Source organism: Oncorhynchus mykiss, chromosome 2 (assembly GCF_057628025.1).
Source record: "Oncorhynchus mykiss isolate SJ-2025 chromosome 2, ASM5762802v1, whole genome shotgun sequence".
NCBI lineage: Eukaryota > Metazoa > Chordata > Actinopteri > Salmoniformes > Salmonidae > Oncorhynchus > Oncorhynchus mykiss.
The window spans coordinates 84,057,823-84,077,754 of NC_143023.1; the positions used below are offsets into that span (position 1 = coordinate 84,057,823).

Below are 19,932 nucleotides of genomic sequence, written 5' to 3' on the forward strand. Positions count from 1 at the left end.
AGTCACGTTTTCAATGCTAATCCTGTAGAACCCAGCGACGGTGCTAATCCTGTAGAACCCAGTGACGGTGCTAATCCTGTAGAACCCAGCGACGGTGCTAATCCTGTAGAACCCAGCGACAGTGCTAATCCTGTAGAACCCAGTGACGGTGCTAAACCTGTAGAACCCAGCGACGGTGCTAATCCCATGAATTTGTTCATTTTCGAATGTTTCCGCATGGACATATTACGGTGTCTGAACCTTCCCATCTTCAACCTAGAGGAGAAGAGGGAGAGTAAAACAGTATGTGGAAGCGAGAGGAAAAGAAAGGCTAAGAGTTTGAGAAGGAGAGACGGGAGAGAAGGACTAGTGGAGAAAGTGGAGGAAAGAGACTAGGGCCTTCTGTTACAGTAAGAGCTGGGCCTGTTGTTACAGTAAGAGCTGGGCCTGTTGTTACAGTAAGAGCTGGGCCTGCTGTTACAGTAGGAGCTGGGCCTGTTGTTACAGTAAGAGCTGGGCCTGTTGTTACAGTAGGAGCTGGGCCTGTTGTTACAGTAGGAGCTGGGCCTGTTGTTACTGTAAGAGCTGGGCCTGCTGTTACTGTAAGAGCTCGGCCTGTTGTTACAGTAAGAGCTGGGCCTGCTGTTAGAGTAGGAGCTGGGCCTGTTGTTACAGTAAGAGCTGGGCCTGCTGTTACAGTAACAGCTGGGCCTGCTGTTACAGTAAGAGCTAGGTCTGCTGTTACAGTAAGAGCTGGGTCTGCTGTTAGAGTAAGAGCTGGGTCTGCTGTTACAGTAAGAGCTGGGCCTGCTGTTACAGTAAGAGCTGGGCCTGTTGTTACAGTAAGAGCTGGGCCAGCTCTTACAGTAGGAGCTGGGCCTGTTGTTACAGTAAGAGCTGGGCCTGTTGTTACAGTAAGAGCTGGGCCTGTTGTTACAGTAAGAGCTGGGCCTGCTGTTACAGTAAGAGCTGGGTCTGCTGTTACAGTAGGAGCTGGGCTTGCTGTTACAGTAAGAGCTGGGCCTGCTGTTACAGCAGGAGCTGGGCTTGCTGTTACAGTAGGAGCTGGGCCTGCTGTTACAGTAGGAGCTGGGCTTGCTGTTACAGTAGGAGCTGGGCCTGCTGTTAAAGTAGGGGCTGAGCTTGCTGTTACAGTAGGAGCTGGGCCTGCTGTTTCAGTAAGAGCTGGGCCTGCTGTTACAGTAAGAGCTGTTCCTGTTGTTACAGTAAGAGCTGGACCTGTTGTTACAGTAAGAGCTGGGCCTGTTGTTACAGTAAGAGCTGGGCCTGTTGTTACAGTAAGAGCCTGCTGTGCGGCAACCACAGCTCACTATTCATTTCCCCAGTCCCACCCACCCACGTCAGAGCGGAGCGTCTTCACCTGGAAACCATTGGTTTCTTAGGAACATCCAGTGACGCACTCTGAGACACAGACAACACTGAGAAAAGCCAGGACTCACCCCTCCAGGGTTAAAACTGAAAAAGTTGCTTATAAAAAATGTAATAAGGAGCGGATAGTGAATTTTTCATACTCAAGAGTCTCCGGCTCTGGTGTTTGGGGTTGCGATTAACAAAAGACAGATTTATAGAGCCGTCTCCCTCTCATTTCATCTCCTAGATGAACACAAACGTGTGCATGCACACACACGCGCACATACGCACGACGGGTCATGTGGTGGTCAGGGGGATTGAAGTCTCATTTAGACTGAAGGGCTGCAGCTGGCAGGGTCTTTTTATCTGTCTGCTGCTGAAATTACAACTATCTGACAATAGGAGACACACCTCCATCAAACAACCACACAGATCTGGCAACGTGAGATACAGCCAATCAAAGGGCCAGGAGATGGAGACGCTCCCAGGGCATCATGGTTAAACCATAGTATTGAATCAGGGTTGTGTAATTATGCACCAAACAGAAGAAAACAGATTAAAACCAAGAGGGATTACCTGGACTTGTCTAATTTTTCATTAACATTTTAGTCATTTAGAGGATTCTCTTATCCAGAGAGACTTACATTTAGTGCATTCATCTTAAGACGAAAAAACGTTAAAAAGATAGCTAGGTGGGACAACCACATGTCATAGTAAGTCAATTTTACTTAATAAAGTAAAGCGCTAGTAGGGGGGTAAAAGTCAAGTGTGAGTGTTAGTTCATCCTACATGGCCTAGTTTTATCAACTGTGGGGCTGCGGTGCCTGCATCCCAGCATAAGGCCAAGAGCCAACAACTAGCTCATTAAAGCTGGAGAGAACCCATGCCTAGCTTAGCCTAGCTCAACCAAGCTGGAGAGAGCCCATGCCTAGCCTAGCTAAACCAAGCTGGAGAGAGCCCATGCCTAGCCTAGCTCAATCAAGCTGGAACTCCCTCAGACAACCACCATGCTCCGTTCTCTATGTCATCCATTCAACACCCTGGGGGTTGATGGAAGTGAATCTCCGCAATTTTTCAATCAAATCAAATCCAAGTTTATTTGTCACGTGCGTTGCTTACTTACAGGCCCTAACCAACAGTGCGATTTTCAAGTAAAAAATAGGTATTAGGTGAACAATAGATAAAAAGTAAAAAGACAGTGAAAAATAACAGTAGTGAGGCTATATACAGTAGCGAGGCTATATACAGGCACCGTTTAGTTGGGCTAAATGAAGTAGTATGTACATTTAGGTTTGGTTAAAGTGACTATGCATATATGATAAACAGAGAGTAGCAGTAGCGTAAAAGAGGGGTTGGCGGGTGGTGGGTGGCGGGACACAATGTAGATAGTCCGGGTAGCCAATGTGCGCGGGCACCGGTTAGTCAGGCTAATTGAGGTTGTATGTACATTAATTTATAGTTAAAGTGACTATGCATATATGATAAACAGAGAGTAGCAGCAGCGTAAAAGAGGAGTTTTTTTTGGGGGGGGGGGGGGGGGGGGGAATGCAAATAGTAAAAACTGTTGAGAAGTATTTTTGTCCTAGACTTGGTACCGCTTGCCACCCGGTAGTAGAGAGAACATTCTATGACTGGGATGGCTGGGGTAGAGGTACTGGATGGCAGGCAGCTTAGCCCCAGTGATGTACTGGGCCGTTCGCACTACCCTCTGTAGTACCTTGCGGTCAGAGGCCGAGCAGTTGTCGTACCAGGCAGTGATGCAACCAGTGCTCTTGATGTTGCAGCTGTAGAACCTTTTGATGATCTGAGGACCCATTCCAAATATTTTTTGTTTCCTGAGGGGGAAAAGGCTTTGTCATGCCCTCTTCACAACTGTCTTGGTGTGTTTGGACCATTCTAGTCTGTTTTAAAGTGGACACCAAGGAACGTGAAGCTCTCAACCTGCTCCACTACAGCCCCGTTGATGAGAATGGGGGCGTTCTCAGGCCTCCTTTTCCTGTAGTCCACAATCATCTCATTCATTTATGAACATTTGAACATCTTGGCCATGTTCTGTTATAATCTCCACCCGCCACAGCCAGAAGAGGACTGGCCACCCCACATGTGCTCTCTCTAATTCTCTTTCTCTCTTTCTTTCTCTCTCTCTCTCGGAGGACCTGAGCCCTAGGACCATGCCCCAGGACTACCTGACATGATGACTCCTTGCTGTCCCCAGTCCACCTGGCCGTGCTGCTGCTCCAGTTTCAACTGTTCTGCCTTATTATTATTCGACCATGCTGGTCATTTATGAACATTTGAACATCTTGGCCATGTTCTGTTATTTACGAAGGGCGAAGGGCGATATAGGGCGAAGGGCTATATAAATACATTTGATTTGATCTCCTTTGTCTTGATTATGTTGAGGGATAGGTTGTTATTCTGGCACCACCCGGACAGGTCTCTGGCCTCCCTATAGGCTGTCTTGTCATTGTCGGTGATCAGGCCTACCTACCACTGTTGTGTCGTCTGCAAACTTAATGATGGTGTTGGAGTTGTGCCTGGTAACGCAGTGTGGGTGAACAGGGAGTACAGGAGGGGACTGAGCATGCACCCCTGAGAGGCTCAGCGTGGTGGATGTGTTGCTACCTACCCTCACCACCTGGGGGTGGCCCGTCAGGAAGTCCAGGATCCAGTTGCAGAGGGAGGTGTTTAGTCCCAGGATCCTTACCTTAGTGATGAGCTTTGAGGGAACTCTGGTGTTGAATGCTGAGCTGTAGTCAGTGAATAGGATTCTCACGTAGGTGTTCCTTTTGTCCCGTTGAGAAAGGGCAGTGTGGAGTGCAATAGCGATTGCATCATCTGTGGATCTGTTTGTGGTACGCACATTGGAGTGGGTCTAGGGTTTTTGGGGTAATGGTGTTGATGTGAGCCATTAGCCTTTCAAAGCACTTCATGGCTACGGACGTGAGTGCTATGGGTCTGTAGTCATTTAGGCAGGTTGCCTTGGTGTTCTTGGCCATAGGGACTATGGTGGTCTGCTTGAAACATGTTGGTATTACAGACTCAATCAGGGACATATTAAAAATGTCAGTGAAGACACCTGCCAGTTGGTCAGCACATGCCCGAGGCACATGTCCTGGTAATCTGTCTGGCCCCGCAGCCTTGTGAATGTTGACCTGTTTAAAGATCTTACACACGTCGGCTAAGGAGAGTGTGATCACACAGTTGTCTGGAACAGCTGATGGTCTCATGCATGCCACAGTGTTGCTTGCCCCGAAGCGAGCATAGAAGTTATTTAGCTCGTCTGCTAGGCTAGTGTCACTGGGCAGCTCTTGGCTGTGCTTCCCTTTCTAGTCTGTAATAGTTTGCAAGCCCTGCCACCTAAGAGCAGCGTCGGAGCCGGTGTAGTACGATTCAATCTTTGCCATGTTTTATTTATTTATTTATTTATTTATTTTACCTTTATTTAACCAGGTAGGCAAGTTGAAAACAAGTTCTCATTTACAATTGCGACCTGACCATGTATTGGTGCTTTGCCTGTTTGATGGTATGTCGGAAGGCATAGCAGGATTTTTTTATAAGCTTCCGGGTTAGAGTCCCTCACCTTGAAAGAGGCAACTCTACCCATTAGCTCAGTGCGAATGTTGCCTGTAATCCATGGCTTCTGGTTGGGGTATGTATGTACAGTCACTGTGGGGGCGACGTCCTCAATGCACTTATTGATAAAGCCAGGGACTGATGTGGTGTTCTCCTCAATGTCATCGGAAGAATCCAGGAACATGTTCCAGTCTGTGCTAGCAAAACAGTCCTGTAGTTTAGCATCTGCTTCATCTCACCAGTTTTTTATAGACCGAGTCACTGGTGCTTCCTGCCTGAATTTTTGCTTGTAAGCAGGATTCAGGAGGATAGAATTGTGTTCCGATTTACCAAATGGAGGGCGCGGGAGAGCTTTGCATGCGTCTCTGTGTGTGGAGTACAGAAGATCTAGATATTTTTCCCTCTGGTTGCGCATTTAACATGTTGATAGTTTTAGAAGTAAAACTGATTTAAGTTTCCCTGCATTAAAATCGTCCGGCCACTAGGAGCGCCGCCTCTGTGTGAGCGGTTTCCTGTTTGCTTATTTCCTTATACAGCTGACTGAGTGCAGTCTTAGTGCCAGCATCCGTCTGTGGTGGTAAATGAACAGCTACGAAAAGTACTCAACTTCAGGCGAGCAAAATCTAGAGACTTCCCTAGATTTCGTGTACCAGCTGATGTTTACAAATATGCACAGACCCCCCCCCCCCCCTCGTGTTACCGGAGTGTGCGGTTCAACCTTGCCGGTGCAGCATATATTCCGCTAGCTGAATATCCATGTCATCAGTCAGACACATTTCCGTGAAACATAAGATGTTACAGTTTCTGATGTCCTGTTGGTAGGATATTCGTGATCGTACCTCGTGTAATTTATTGTCCAGTGATTGCGCGTTGGCAAGTAATATTGACGGTAACGGCAGTTTTCCCACTCGCTTTCTGCGGATCCTTATGAAGAACCCCGCTCTGTGTCCTATGTACCTACTCTTTCTCTTGCCAATGACGGGGATGTTGGCCTTGTCGGGTGTTCAAAGTAAATCCTGTGTGTCCTGTTTGTTGAAGAAAAAGTATTTGTCTAATCTGAGGTGAGTGATCGCTGTCCTGACATCCAGAAGCTCTTTTTTGCCGTAAGATACGTTGGCAGAAACATTATGTACACAATAAGTTACAAATAACGCGAAAATAAACACATTATAGCACAATTGGTTAGGCGCCCGTAATACTGTTACCATTTCTTCCGGCGCCATTTTACTTCCAGCGCCATTTTACCATTCTCTATGTGATCCATTCAACATCCTGGGGGTTGATGGAAGAGAATCTCCGCAATTTTTCAATCATCTGCAAAGTGTGATATGTTCTTCATTATCCAACAAGAGCTGTCTTCATCATGGAGGTATGTGGCCACAGGGCAGTGGGGGTATAGCTGGGGGTGTAACCCTGACGCATGCCCATAGCAGTATATGTCTGGCATTCTTCTCTGTCACACCATCCATTGTACCACACCATCAATCAACATCATCCATTGTGCCGTGCAGAAAAGCAATGAGCCGCAACAAAAACTGAACGGCCTGCAATCCCCAATCCATGGATATTAACCCTGATAAAACAAAGCCTTCACACATATAGACTCAGACAGACACAAGGCTGCACCATTATGACCCCTTCCCTCATACACACACCCACCCACCCACCCACCCACACATTATCAACACTTTTGGTCCAAGAACCCCATCTCCTTCAGTTATTGATAAGGAAAAGTGTATGATTGTTTGTAACCGTTTGTTAATAGTTTGTTGTATTGAAAGAGGGCTCATCAACCCAATCTAATGTAACACAAACTATCCATCAAGCATTACACAATCCCACCACAGACAAACTCTTTTAGCAGTTCTCATCCCTCTAGATAACAGGGTAATTATGTGAGACATCAGCACATTGGCTACAGCTCATATTAGCCTTATTTCCACATACATAGAGAGCTGAAGCACACAGACTCAGATGAAAATCTATTAAACTCTCTTTATAATAATATTTTTCCCTTTCAATGTATCCACATCCACCTCTCACTGAACAATCTCCCCTAGCACATGGTTAATCTCCATTACATTAGTACCATCAGTCTTTGGGTTGTGTTAACCAGAGGCTCAACTGCAGCCATGATGACTACTGGATCCCTCTTATTGGACAGAGCATGCTTCTCCCCATCTCATAATGGTCTCCAACTACAGTCATCAGCTATGTTGAAAGACTGTTAAAGCTGCAGTCTTTGAAACGTTGTTTTTAAATCATCACTGTATGTCACGGTGTTTGTTTATTTAATGAAAATAACTAAAAAAATGTATTTTAGCCTCCGTTGGCCCTTGAAATGCTCAGTCTGATCGTGTGGGTGTTAGGTTTTTGTTTTGAAGATAATATTTACATACACATCTTTTATTGGCTGAAAGGATGGTCTAGAGCCCACCCCCTTACCTAGATGAATAGACACTGGTCTATTATAATCAGATCACATTGTGACGTCATGATGTGGGCCAAAAGTTCCATCCCACCTGAATAGGCTTTCAAACAGCTCTTGCAGAAAAGGGGGATTAACACAATTTTCACATTTTCAGAGTGTTATTTCGACCTCATAGAGTGGAAATGTCATACAAAAAACAGGAAAATCACCTTTTTAACTGCACTGCCTCTTTAAGACTGTTAATTAAACACACAAATCACTGCTCTTTCTGCCATCCTTCTATTATAGAGATTCACACAGCTGCAGTACGGATGCACAATCCAGAGGCTACTTACTCAGTTTTGCTCCAAAGAGCTTCCACAAGCAAAGCCGCAGACCAAAATTAACCAAGGAGAAGCCAGTGACGAGTGGGAGGAGAGTGGGATTTCTCTATGATAAAGGTTGACAAAGGAAAGTAGGCAAGGTGATTTGAGAGGTGCGTCATGCTGTTCTATTAGATCTGGAGTGTGAGCAGGTGTATTGTACAGAGATGGAGAGTCACGCTGTCATGGAGTCATGCAGCCGCCAAACAAAAGGCACATGTGACTGGCACCTTCATTCCATTTCCAGTAATTGTGAGTCACATGGACCCATCCCTCCTTCACACACACACACACACACACACACACGTGGCGCGTGCATGCCCGCACACAGTGTTTCTCTCCCCCCCTTCTGCTTCACCCAATCCACGCACCAGAAAAACAATAACAACAAATCTATTTACAGCCTACCTCAACGATGGGAAAAGATTATCTCACGATGTTGCCACAACGTAAAGGTGACTAAATGAGCTTTGCTGGCCCATTAAAAGGGATGGCTACTTGAGTGCAACAGGAAAAATAGGGCTATAGTGGAAAAAGAAACACATCCTCTCTGATGTCAGTTTAGTCATAAAGACTGACTACATTCTTAGGAAGAAACGTGCTATCTAGAACCTTAAAGGGTTCTTCGGCTGTCCCCATAGAAGAACCCTTTGAAGAACCCTTTTTACGTGCAGGTTTTACGTGCAGAACCCTATGTGTTCCTTTCTACAGAGGGTTCTACCTGGAAACCAAATGGGTTCTACCTGGAACCAAAAAGGGTTCTACCTGGAATCAAAAATGGTTCTCCTATGGGGACAGACTTAGAGTGTAGCGTTTCTAAGAGTGTAGCGTTTCTAAGAGTGTAGTGTTTCTAAGAGTGTAGCGTTTCTAAGAGTGTAGCGTTTCTAAGAGTGTAGCGTTTCTAAGAGTGTAGCGTTTCTAAGAGTGTAGCGTTTCTAAGAGTGTAGTGTTTCTAAGAGTGTAGCGTTTCTAAGAGTGTAGCGTTTCTAAGAGTGTAGCGTTTCTAAGAGTGTAGTGTTTCTAAGAGTGTAGCGTTTCTAAGAGTGTAGTGTTTCTAAGAGTGTAGTGTTTCTAAGAGTGTAGTGTTTCTAAGAGTGTAGCTTTGTACTACAGAGTAGCATCTACCATCTACCATACTATAGGCTACCATAACAGCATCTCCAAAAAAATGTTTTTTTTTGTGAAAATCTATTAATATGCTTCTAAAAACACATTTTTCTTTGGTGTACAGTCTTTCCTAAGGTTCAAGTCAGTCTGTCAGGTCAGATATCATGAGGAGGAGGGCGAGAATGAGCTATTGTCCATAGCAAGTCAAGCGCAAGCCTACATTTTAAATCGGACATTTGCTACCTGTACATAGAGTACTTTGCAGTGCCTTTGTGCACTTGGAAGGATGAGAAGGAGGTACCGTATAGTTCAGTGGGTGGGTAGGTTGGTATTTGTGATATTTTAGCAGCAGACCATATACGATATTAATAACCATTTTAAAATAAAAATGACTGAGCGGGGCATGTTGTCTGTCTGTCTTTTGGGGAGGGAGGTGTGAGGTGTGCAGTCAGTGATGGATGAGCTGTCCAAACAGCCTCAATTAAAAAATAAGCACTCCACAGGACTCGGCCAATGACAACGGAAGTCAAACTGCAGGACGCCAGAGCACCGTGGTGCAGTGCTGCCAAGTCAGCTGTCCTGGGTTTATATTAGAGCCCGCACACCTGGGTTCAAATGTCATTTGAAATATTTCAACTTTTGATTTTGTATGCCTGGAGTGCAAGATGGGTCAGAGATCACACTTTTGGGACTAATATATTAGTCAAATTGCACCAGGTAAGCTCAATCAAGCCACGATAAAGTATTTGAAAGGATTTTGAATAGTATTTGAACCCAGGTCTAATTAGGGACTGTACTATGGCTCGGCCTGAAGAGGCTCCAGTCTGAGCTACTCAATAGGGTGGGTCGTTTTATAATGCCCAGTTCTGATACTTTAGCTGCAGCCCGCTCTCCGTTACTTCCTCTATTATTCAGTAGGGTTGGGTTCAGGGTTTAGAAGGGGAGCTGTAAAGACTTGCACGCACGCACGCACGCAGGCAGACGCACACACACACACACACACACAAATACACACACTCGCATATGCACACTATTCCTAGAGCACTGGCAAGGCATGTAAGGAGTGGGATGAAATGTTTTGATCTGATCAATCTCTCATTGCATATTTCCAATGAGGGATATTACTGCACAAAGGGCATCTGCTTATTTAAATAAGCGGAGCCACTGTTATCCTGTCTGCTTATAGATTCAGCCTTAATGAAACACGTTGGTTCATGCATGATGTCAGAGTCCAATACAGAGAACTGTACATGTGAACAGTGTGGCCAGGATATTGACAATTTGAAAGCCATTTATATCAAAAACAAACTAAAGGAGTATCTCCTTATACTAAACCTCCCTATATGAATTTATATAAGGGATGCTACCTAAGTCTTACATTTGCAATATGGCTCTGTGTCTGATCATCCAATGATATCACAATCTTCATCATGACCTTTGAATCAGTGCTTATGGTAGAGCATCCAACAACGATGAGACACTTGGATATCACAGCCTTATTCAGAGTTCATTTGTTGTGAAATCATCGGCGGCTATGTCATGCTTTCCACTTGGACTGACTAGCCAGTGAATGGACCGTGGTTGGGTTACACACACTGTGTTCCTTGCAGAGTTCATTTCGCTACAGAGTTTAGCACACTTTCTCGAGGGGACACAGGGACAGGAAAACAATCGTCTCAAGTTACAGCGGAGGAGGGTGTGTGTGGGGTTGTGTGTGTGTGTGTGTGAGACCGAGAGAGAGAGAGAGAGAGAGAGAGATGGGGTGAGGGGTGAGTTCAGTCACTGTGCCTGTGTGCTGGGTGCATTGTATTTCACACAATACTCACACTGAACTAATAGCATATTGGGGAGACCCAATGTATAACACACAGATGGTGGAAATTAGAGGTCGACCAATTCTGATTTTTCAACGCCGATACCGATCATTCGATCATTGGATGACCAAAAAAAGCCAATACCGTTTAATCGGACGGTTTTTTACATTTACTTGTAATAATGACAATTACAACAATACTGAATTAACACTTAGTTTAACTTAATATAATACATCAATAAAATCAATTTAGCCTCAAATAAATAATGAACCATGTTCAATTTGGTTTAAATAATGCAAAAACAAAGTGTTGGAGAAGAAAGTAAACGTGCAATACGTGCCATGTAAGAAAGCTAACGTTTAAGTTCCTTGCTCAGAACATGAGAACATATGAAAGCTGATGGTACCTTTTAACATGAGTCTTCAATATTCCCAGGTAAGAAGTTTTAGGTTGTAGTTATTATAGGAATGAAGCATTGCGAAGAGCTGCGAAGCATTGCAAAGAGCTGCGAAGCATTGCGAAGAGCTTGAAGCATTGCGAAGAGCTTGAAGGTTTGTAAAGAGCTGCTGGGAAAACGCATGAAAGTGCTGTTTGAATGAATGCTTGTGAGCCTGCTGGTGCCTAATATCGCTCAGTCAGACTGCTCTATCAAATCATAGACTTAATTATAACATAACACACAGAAATACGAGCCTTAGGTCATTAATATGTTCAAATCCGGAAACTATAATTTCGAAAAGAAAATGTTCATTATTTCAGTGAAATATGGAACTGTTCCGTATTTTATCTAACGGATGGCATCCCTAAGTCTAAATATTCCTGTTACATTGCACAACCTTCAATGTTATGTCATAGTTACGTAGAATTCTGGCAAATTAGTTCGCAATGAGCCAGGCGGCCCAAACTGTTGCATATACCCTGACTCTGCGTGCAATGAACGCAAGATAAGTGACACAATTTAACCTAGTTAATATTGCCTGCAAACCTTTCTTTTTGCTAAATATGCAGGTTTAAAAATATATACTTCTGTGTACTGATTTTAAGAAAGGCATTGATGTTTATGGTTAGGTACACGTTGGAGCAACGACAGTCCTTTTTCGCGAATGCGCACCGCATCGATTATATGCAACGCAGGAAACGCTAGATAAACTAGCAATATCATCAACCATGTGTAGTTATAACTAGTGATTATGATTGATTGATTGTTTTTTATAAGATAAGTTTAATGCTAGCTAGCAACTTACCTTGGCTTCTTACTGAATTTGCGTAACAGGCAGGCTCCTCATGTGGCAGGCGGTTAGAGTGTTGGACTAGTTAACCATAAGGTTGCAAGATTGAATCCCTGAGCTGACAGGGTAAAAATCTGTCGTTCTGCCACTGAACAAGGCAGTTAACCCACCGTTCCAAGGCCGTCATTGAAAATAAGAATGTGTTCTTAACTTGCCTCGTTAAATTATCGGCGTCCAAAAATACCAATTTCTGATTGTTATGAAAACTTGAAATCGGCCCTAATTAATCGGTTAATCGGTCATCGACCTCTAGTGGAAATATCCGTGTTACCTAAGCTATAGAAACTTCCCTCTGTATCCCCAAACAGACAGATAATTTCCCCATCAAGCTTACATGAGTGAAACAACAATGATAAAATAGATATTTTATTGTCACATACACCGGAAAGAAAAGAAAAGCAATGGACTATTGAGTCAGAAAGGAAGTAAATAATATGACTGGACCTGCCCAAACCATGTGGGAAAATGGTCTATTTGTAAAAATAATAATTGCCATCCATAAAACGCAAGAACAGACGATCAAATTATTTTATAGTGGGAATAAACCAGGATTGTATTCATTAGGGCATTCTGTAGCAAAACAGAAAATGGACAAGTTCGGGTAGTCCCTTCTTGTTTCAGTCTGTTTTCCACAATTGGTGCCAAATGATTATAACCCTGTTTATCCAAGCAGCAGCCTTCTTTGTTTTACAGACAGACAGGTCATTACTCCACTGGCCAGTAGGTGGCACTCTGTCCTGTGGTCTTCGAGCCAGACGGCTGAGCGTTCAGCTGCCATGAGAGAGAGGTGGAGTCTGCTCCCAGGGAGGGTTCAGCTGAGGTTCAGCCTGAGCAGTGGATAACTCGGATTGGGCAGACACTGCCTGGCCAAGACAAACCCTAGATCTCCTGAGGGAGAAAGTGTTTGTGTATTGCTGTTGAAAACATCCCTGTATTAAAACTGCCAGCAGTGCCGCAACTGTGAATAAGCCATTTCTTGGAGATAAAGATTATTAACAAGCCTTGACATTTTGAGCATGCAGAGTATGAGTATTTATGTGAAGTAAATGGAAAAGGACTTCACAGCAAACAAGGCAGTGTTATGATTTCCCAGAGAACAACTTGTGCAGTTTAGATGAGTGCAAATGTACTACTGAGACATGATTGACGCTTGACGTTTCAATGACGCAACATCTCCTTTAAACTGTGAGTTTAATTATTTAATGTGGCTTACGTCTTTATGGAGTCGTGCCAGAGACAAATTGACTTTGCTCCTCCTAAATATGTTCATTTCTAACCCCGGTGTCATGACGACCCCTCATGCAGGCTAGTTTCATCCTCAGATACAGTATAAATCTGAATTTGGGAACTTACATTAAAAACTCTTTAATTTCTTCCAACTGAATGGCAGCTGCGCCAAAATACAGGAATTTACTTGTTCTGTGGAACCGAGTGTTAATGTATTGTATGTGTTGTGTGTGTGAGTGCGTATGCATGTGTACATGTGTTTGTGTCTGTTGTGGGCATCGTTAAAACCAACAGTTTCAACATGGTGTCTGTTACTGCTATACTGTACATCTGAAGTGGAAACCTACAGTATGTAATGTATCACCAGGATACCACAAACAGCAGGCTTTATGCTTGCTTTACAAAGAAACTACATTTTCCACAACAGTGCACTGGGCCATATACAGAGTTCCTCACTGAGTTCCCTGAATTCCTATCGGACCTTGTAGTCATAGCAGATAATATTCTAATTTTTGGTGATTTTAATATTCACATGGAAAAGTCCACAGACCCACTCCAAAAGGCTTTCGGAGCCATCATCGACTCAGTGGGTTTTGTCCTACATGTCTAAGGACCTACTCACTGTCACAGTCATACTCTGGACCTAGTTTTGTCCCATGGAATAAATGTTGTGGATCTTAATGTTTTTCCTCATAATCCTGATGTCATGACGTTGGCCTGGGGGTTAGGTTTATGACAGTCATAAATACCTCTTCCCCCCTTTTTCCTCTCTCTACCCTACTGATGTTACATTTGCAAAAGCCTGGGTTAACATAGAGATTCTGGGAACATCAGAAGGTGGGGGGAAATGAACTATATTCTGGTAATCCGACCAATTGAACATATGCGGTGGTACTTAATGAATATGATGTCAGTTCGGTTGTCATCTGAGACATTCTCATCAATGATAAGATGACATAAAGTCTACAGTGGAAAGTCTACACATCAGAGTTATCGGATTCACATGGAATTGTTGTTCAATTTAAATGTTTGAATATGAAATTATTCGTGATGGGATGAAATGTGATTTTAGCTTCTAAAATGTGAGATTTGGGTTTTCAAAAGATAGGGGCGGGCCACTGATTGAGCAGAGCCCTGTGAATTACGGATAAATTATTTTATAGAATAGCATGTAAAAGACACGACACTGGACTACCAGACCACCATTTTATTACGTTTGCAATCGCAACAAATAATCTGCTCAGACCCCAATCATGGAGCATCAAAAGATCGTGCTATAAATTCTCAGACAACACAAAGATTCCTTGATGCCCTTCCAGACTCCCTCTGCCTACCCAAGGACGTCAGAGGACAAAAATCAGTTAACTACCTAACTGAGGAACTCAATTTAACCTTGCGCAATACCCTAGATGCAGTTGCCCTCTAAAAACTAAAAACATTTGTCATAAGAAACTAGCTCCCTGGTATACAGAAAATACCCGAGCTCTGAAGCAAGCTTCCAGAAAATTGGAACGGAAATGGCACCACACCAAACTGGAAGTCTTCCGACTAGCTTGGAAAGACAGTACTGTGCAGTATCAAAGATCCCTCACTGCTCTCGATCATCCAATTTTTCCAACTTAATTGAGGAAAATAAGAACAATCCAAAACGTATTTTTGATACTGTCGCAAAGCTAACTAAAGAGCAGCATTCCGCCTCCCGGGTGGCGCTGTGGTTAAGGGCGCTGTACTGCAGCGCAAGCTGCGCCACCAGAGACTCTGGGTTCGCGCCAAGGCTCTGTCGTAACCGGCCGCGACTGGGAGGTCCGTGGGGCGACGCACAATTGGCCTAGCGTCGTCCGGGTTAGGGAGGGTTTGGCCGGTAGGGAAATCCTTGTCTCTTCGCGCACCAGCGACTCCTGTGGCGGGACGGGCGCTGTGCGCGCTAACCAAGGTTGCCAGGTGCACAGTGTTTCCTCCGACACATTGGTGCGGCTGGCTTCCGGGTTGGAGGGCGCTGTGTTAAGAAGCAGTGCGGCTTGGTTGGGTTGTGTATCGGAGGACGCATGACTTTCAACCTTCGTCTCTCCCGAGCCCGTACGGGAGTTGTAGCGATGAGACAAGATAGTAGCTACTAAAACAATTGGATACCACGAAATTGGGGAGAAAAAGGGGTCAAATAAAAATAAATAAAAATAATTTTTTAAAGCAGCATTCCCCAAGTGAGGATGGCTTTCACTTCAGCAGTAATAAATTCATGAACTTCTTTGAGGAAAAGATCATGATCATTAGAAAGCAAATTATGGACTCCTCTTTAAATCTGCGTATTCCTCCAAAGCTCTGTTGTCCTAAGTCTGCACAACTCTGCCAGGACCAAGGATCAAGAGAGACACTCAAGTGTTTTAGTACATACAAAATGCTTCTGTCTGGTTTTAGACCCCATCATAGCACTGAGACTGCACTTGTGAAGGTGATAAATTACCTTTTAATGGTGTCAGACCGAGGCTCTGCATCTGTCCTCGTGCTCCTAGACCTTAGTGCTGTTTTTGATACCATCGATCACTACATTATTTGGGGGAGATTGGAAACCCAAATTGGTCTATGCGGACAAGTTCTGGCCTGGTTTAGATCTTATCTGTCGGATAGATATCAGTTTGTCTCTGTGAATGGTTTTTCCTCTGACAAATCAAATGTACATTCAGGGGTTCTTCAAGGTTCCGTTTTAGGACCACTATTGTTTTCACTATATATTTGACCTCTTGGGGATGTCATTCGAAAACATAATGTTAACTTTCACTGCTATGCGGACGACAAACAGCTGTACATTTCAATGAAACATGGTGAAGCCCCAAAATTGCCCTCGCTAGAAGCCTGTGTTTCAGACATAAAGAAGTGGATGGCTGCAAACTTTCTACTTTTAAATTCGGACAAAACAGAGATGCTTGTTCTAGGTCCCAAGAAACAAATAGATCTTCTGTTGAATCTGACAATTAATCTTGATGGTTGTACAGTCGTCTCAAATAAAACTGTGAAGGACCTCAACGTTACTCTGGACCCTGATCTCTCTTTTGACAAACATATCAAGACTGTTTAAAGGACAGCTTTTTTCCATCTACATAAAATTGCAGAAATCTGAAACTTTCTGTCAAAAAATGATGCAGAAAAATGTATCCATGCTTTTGTCACTTCTAGCTTAGACTACTGCAATGCTCTACTTTCCGGCTACCCGGATAAAGCACTAAATAAACTTCAGTTAGTGCTAAATACGGCTGCTAGAATCCTGACTAGAACCAAAACATTTGATCATATTACTCCAGTGCTAGCCTCCCTACACTGGCTTCCTGTCAAGGCAAGGGCTGATTTCAAGGTTTTACTGCTAACCCACAAAGCATTACATGGGCTTGCTCCTACCTATCCTTCCGATTTGATCCTGCCGTACATACCTACACGTACGCTATGGTCACAAGACGCAGGCCTCCTAATTGTCCCTAGAATTTCTAAGCAAACAGCTGGAGGCAGGGCTTTCTCCTATAGAGCTCCATTTTTATGGAATGGTCTTCCTACCCATGTGAGAGACGCAGACTCGGTCTCAACCTTTAAGTCTTTACTGAAGACTCATCTCTTCAGTGGGTCATATGATTGAGTGTAGTCTGGCCCAGGAGTGTGAAGGTGAACGGAAAGGCTCTGGAGCAACGAACCGCCCTTGCTCTCTCTGCGTGGCCGGTTCCCCTCACTCCACTGGGATTCTCTGCCTCTAACCCTATTACAGGGGCTGAGTCACTGGCTTACTGGTGCTCTTTCATGCCGTCCCTAGGAGGGGTGCGTCACTTGAGTGGGTTGAGTCACTGACGTGATCTTCCTGTCTGGGTTGGCGCCCCCCCTTGAGTTGTGCTGTGGTGGAGATCTTTGTGGGCTATATTCGGCCTTGTTTCAGGATGGTAGGTTGGTGGTTGAAGATATCCCTCTAGTGGTGTGGGGGCTGTGCTTTGGCAAAGTGGGTGGGATTATATCCTTCCTGTTTGGCCCTGTCCAGGGGTATCATCGGATGGGGCCACAGTGTCTCCTGACCCCTCCTGTCTCAGCCTCCAGTATTTATGCTGCAGTAGTTTATGTGTCGGGGGGCTAGGGTTAGTTTGTTATATCTGGAGTACTTATCCTGTCTTATTCTGTGTCCTGTGTGAATTTAAGTATGCTCTCTCTAATTCGCTCTTTCTGTCTTTCGGAGGACCTGAGCCCTAGGACCATGCCTCAGGACTATCTGGCATGATGACTCCTTGCTGTCCCCAGTCCATCTGGCCGTGCTGCTGCTCCAGTTTCAACTGTTCTGCCTGCGGCTATGGAACCCTGACCTGTTCACCGGATGTGCTACCTGTCCCAGACCTGCTGTTTTCAACTCTCTAGAGTTGAAAAGCAGGAGCGGTAGAGATACTCTTAATGATCGGCTATGAAAAGCCAACTGACATTTACTCCTGAGGTGCTGACTTGCTGCACCCTCGACAACTACTGTGATTATTATTATTTGACCATGCTGGACATTTATGAACATTTGAACATCTTGGCCATGTTCTGTTGTAATCTCCACCCGGCACAGCCAGAAGAGGTTTGGCCACCCCTCATAACCTCGTTCCTCTCTAGGTTTCTTCCTAGGTTTTGGCCTTACTAGGGAGTTTTTTCTAGCCACCGTGCTTCTGCATTGCTTGCTGTTTGGGGTTTTAGGCTGGGTTTCTGTACAGCACTGAGATATCAGCTGATGTGAGAAGGGCTTTGTAATTAATTTGATTTTGATTTGCACAGTGACCAGTGTTCAGTCAGTCTCCGTGCTCTGCAAGGAGAAAGACCATGCTTGTCAGGCCATCTCACTCCTTTGTATGGCAGCAATCTCACATGGCTGAACTCAACGACTACTAATCCTAGCTAATGTGGGGCTAAAATTAAACGTGCTCCTTCTGCAAAGTCGTTTTCTCACTTTTCGTCAGATGTGATGAGGGTTGAGAGTAAGCACATTCTATTTTGACTGGTGTATGCTGATTAAGCACTCATCCTGAATTGAGGACTTTTTGTGTGTGTCATCTGAACACCATACAATCACAGTGATATGCCGGCTTCTGTGAACTAACTACTAAGCTAACATGGACTGTTACGCTATTTGGTTTGGAATTTAACGACCCCTGTAGGTATCCCAAATGTTTATGTTTTAAAAATGTTTACAAATATGTTTGATACATATTTATCCCAATTTCCATACATCCATTCATTTTTTAAACCGGTACCGGTTTACCTTCAAACGAGTCCAGTGACACTTGTGGGGTTTTGTAGAAAACAGAAAACACCATCGTGTTCGTGAGAGTCTGCCCTTTCCATAGTGGGATCATATTAGTGGAAATATAACCCAACTAGACTGAAAAATACATACAGTACCAACAGACACACATGACACATCTGTATACAATACATGCTGAGTTTTGGATTTGTTCTATTGACCTAGACTAGAGGCAGAAGACATTGAGTTACCAGTACAGCAGAGCCAGGAAGATCATGAACAGGCCCAGGGTCATGGACACCCCACTGGGCACTGGTGTCTTGAGAATGTTCATAACCACCTCCATGATGCCGATCACCAACTCAGGCCAAAACTACCACCGGCCAACGAGCTCCTATGGAGAGAAGAGAAGGTGTGTGTGAATAGGCCTATGTATGGGGCAGCAATGAGAAGTCAAAGCATTTAAATAGTCAAGATCATGAGTTGAACAGATAAACAGAATGCAGGTGAAAGGTGCTTGTAAAACACAAACAATAACTGTTGACTTCTAGGTTAAAAGTTATATCTAGCTAGGTTATGTAAGTTTGTGCATTTATTTTGAATGCTTAGGCCTGCTTTGTGTTTGTTCCCGCTTCTCAGAGCTCCATTCGTGCATGTTCGCATACTTTACAAGGTGCTTCCACCGCGGACGTGTGCCTGTACTGTCATTTAGTGTTTTTGGTTTATTTGTTTAATGACATATCACCTATTGTCAATGGTGGGTGTAGCTGGTGCATGGAAGTCAGGCGCAGGAGAGCAGAGATGAATGGACAAAGCACTTTACTTAGACAATCATAACACAGAATGCAACCGCGTCACAAAACAAATTCCCAAAGAACAGGAGAGGCAGCACAAACTACAAAACCCAAGTACAAAGTACCGACTGCCACAAACACGGGTATAAAACAAAACCCGGCGCAAACCAGCCGGAAGCATACCAACCTTGACAATAAACAATACCCCACACAGACATGGAGGGAACAGAAGGTTAAATGCACATGTTAATTAGTAGGAGATGTAAACCAGGTGTGCAGGAAGACAAGACAAAACAAATGGAAAATGAAAGGATTGGAAAGCTGCCGCAGTCATCCCCTTCTTCAAAGGGGGAGACACCCTGGACCCAAACTGTTACAGACCTATATCCATCCTGCCCTGCCTATCTAAGGTCTTCGAAAGCCAAGTCAACAAACAGGTCACTGACCATCTCGAATCCCACCGTACCTTCTCCGCTGTGCAATCTGGTTTCCGAGCCGGTCACGGGTGCACCTCAGCCACGATCAAGGTACTAAACGATATCATAACCGCCATCGATAAAAGACAGTACTGTGCAGCCGTCTTCATCGACCTTGCCAAGGCTTTCGACTCTGTCAATCACCATATTCTTATCGGCAGACTCAGTAGTCTCGGTTTTTCTGATGACTGCCTTGCCTGGTTCACCAACTACTTTGCAGACAGAGTTCAGTGTGTCAAATCGGAGGGCATGCTGTCCGGTCCTCTG

The 19,932-nt window shown here is 44.4% G+C and overlaps 1 protein-coding gene across 5 annotated transcripts in view; it reads right to left on the reverse strand.

Annotated features, from left to right (window-relative positions):
* The window catches only part of LOC110497983 (thromboxane-A synthase), a 144,179-nt gene that overhangs the window by 116,440 nt on the left and 7,807 nt on the right, over nt 1-19,932 (reverse strand). For all 5 annotated transcript variants that reach the window (XR_016488742.1, XR_016488743.1, XM_021574496.3 and 2 more), the window contains exon 2: nt 18,647-18,789. Coding sequence is in view for 3 of the 5 variants with exons in the window: in XM_021574496.3 (XP_021430171.1) it covers nt 18,647-18,741 (95 nt within the window). In the remaining 2 variants the exon portion in view is untranslated. The remainder of the gene's footprint in view (nt 1-18,646; nt 18,790-19,932) is intronic.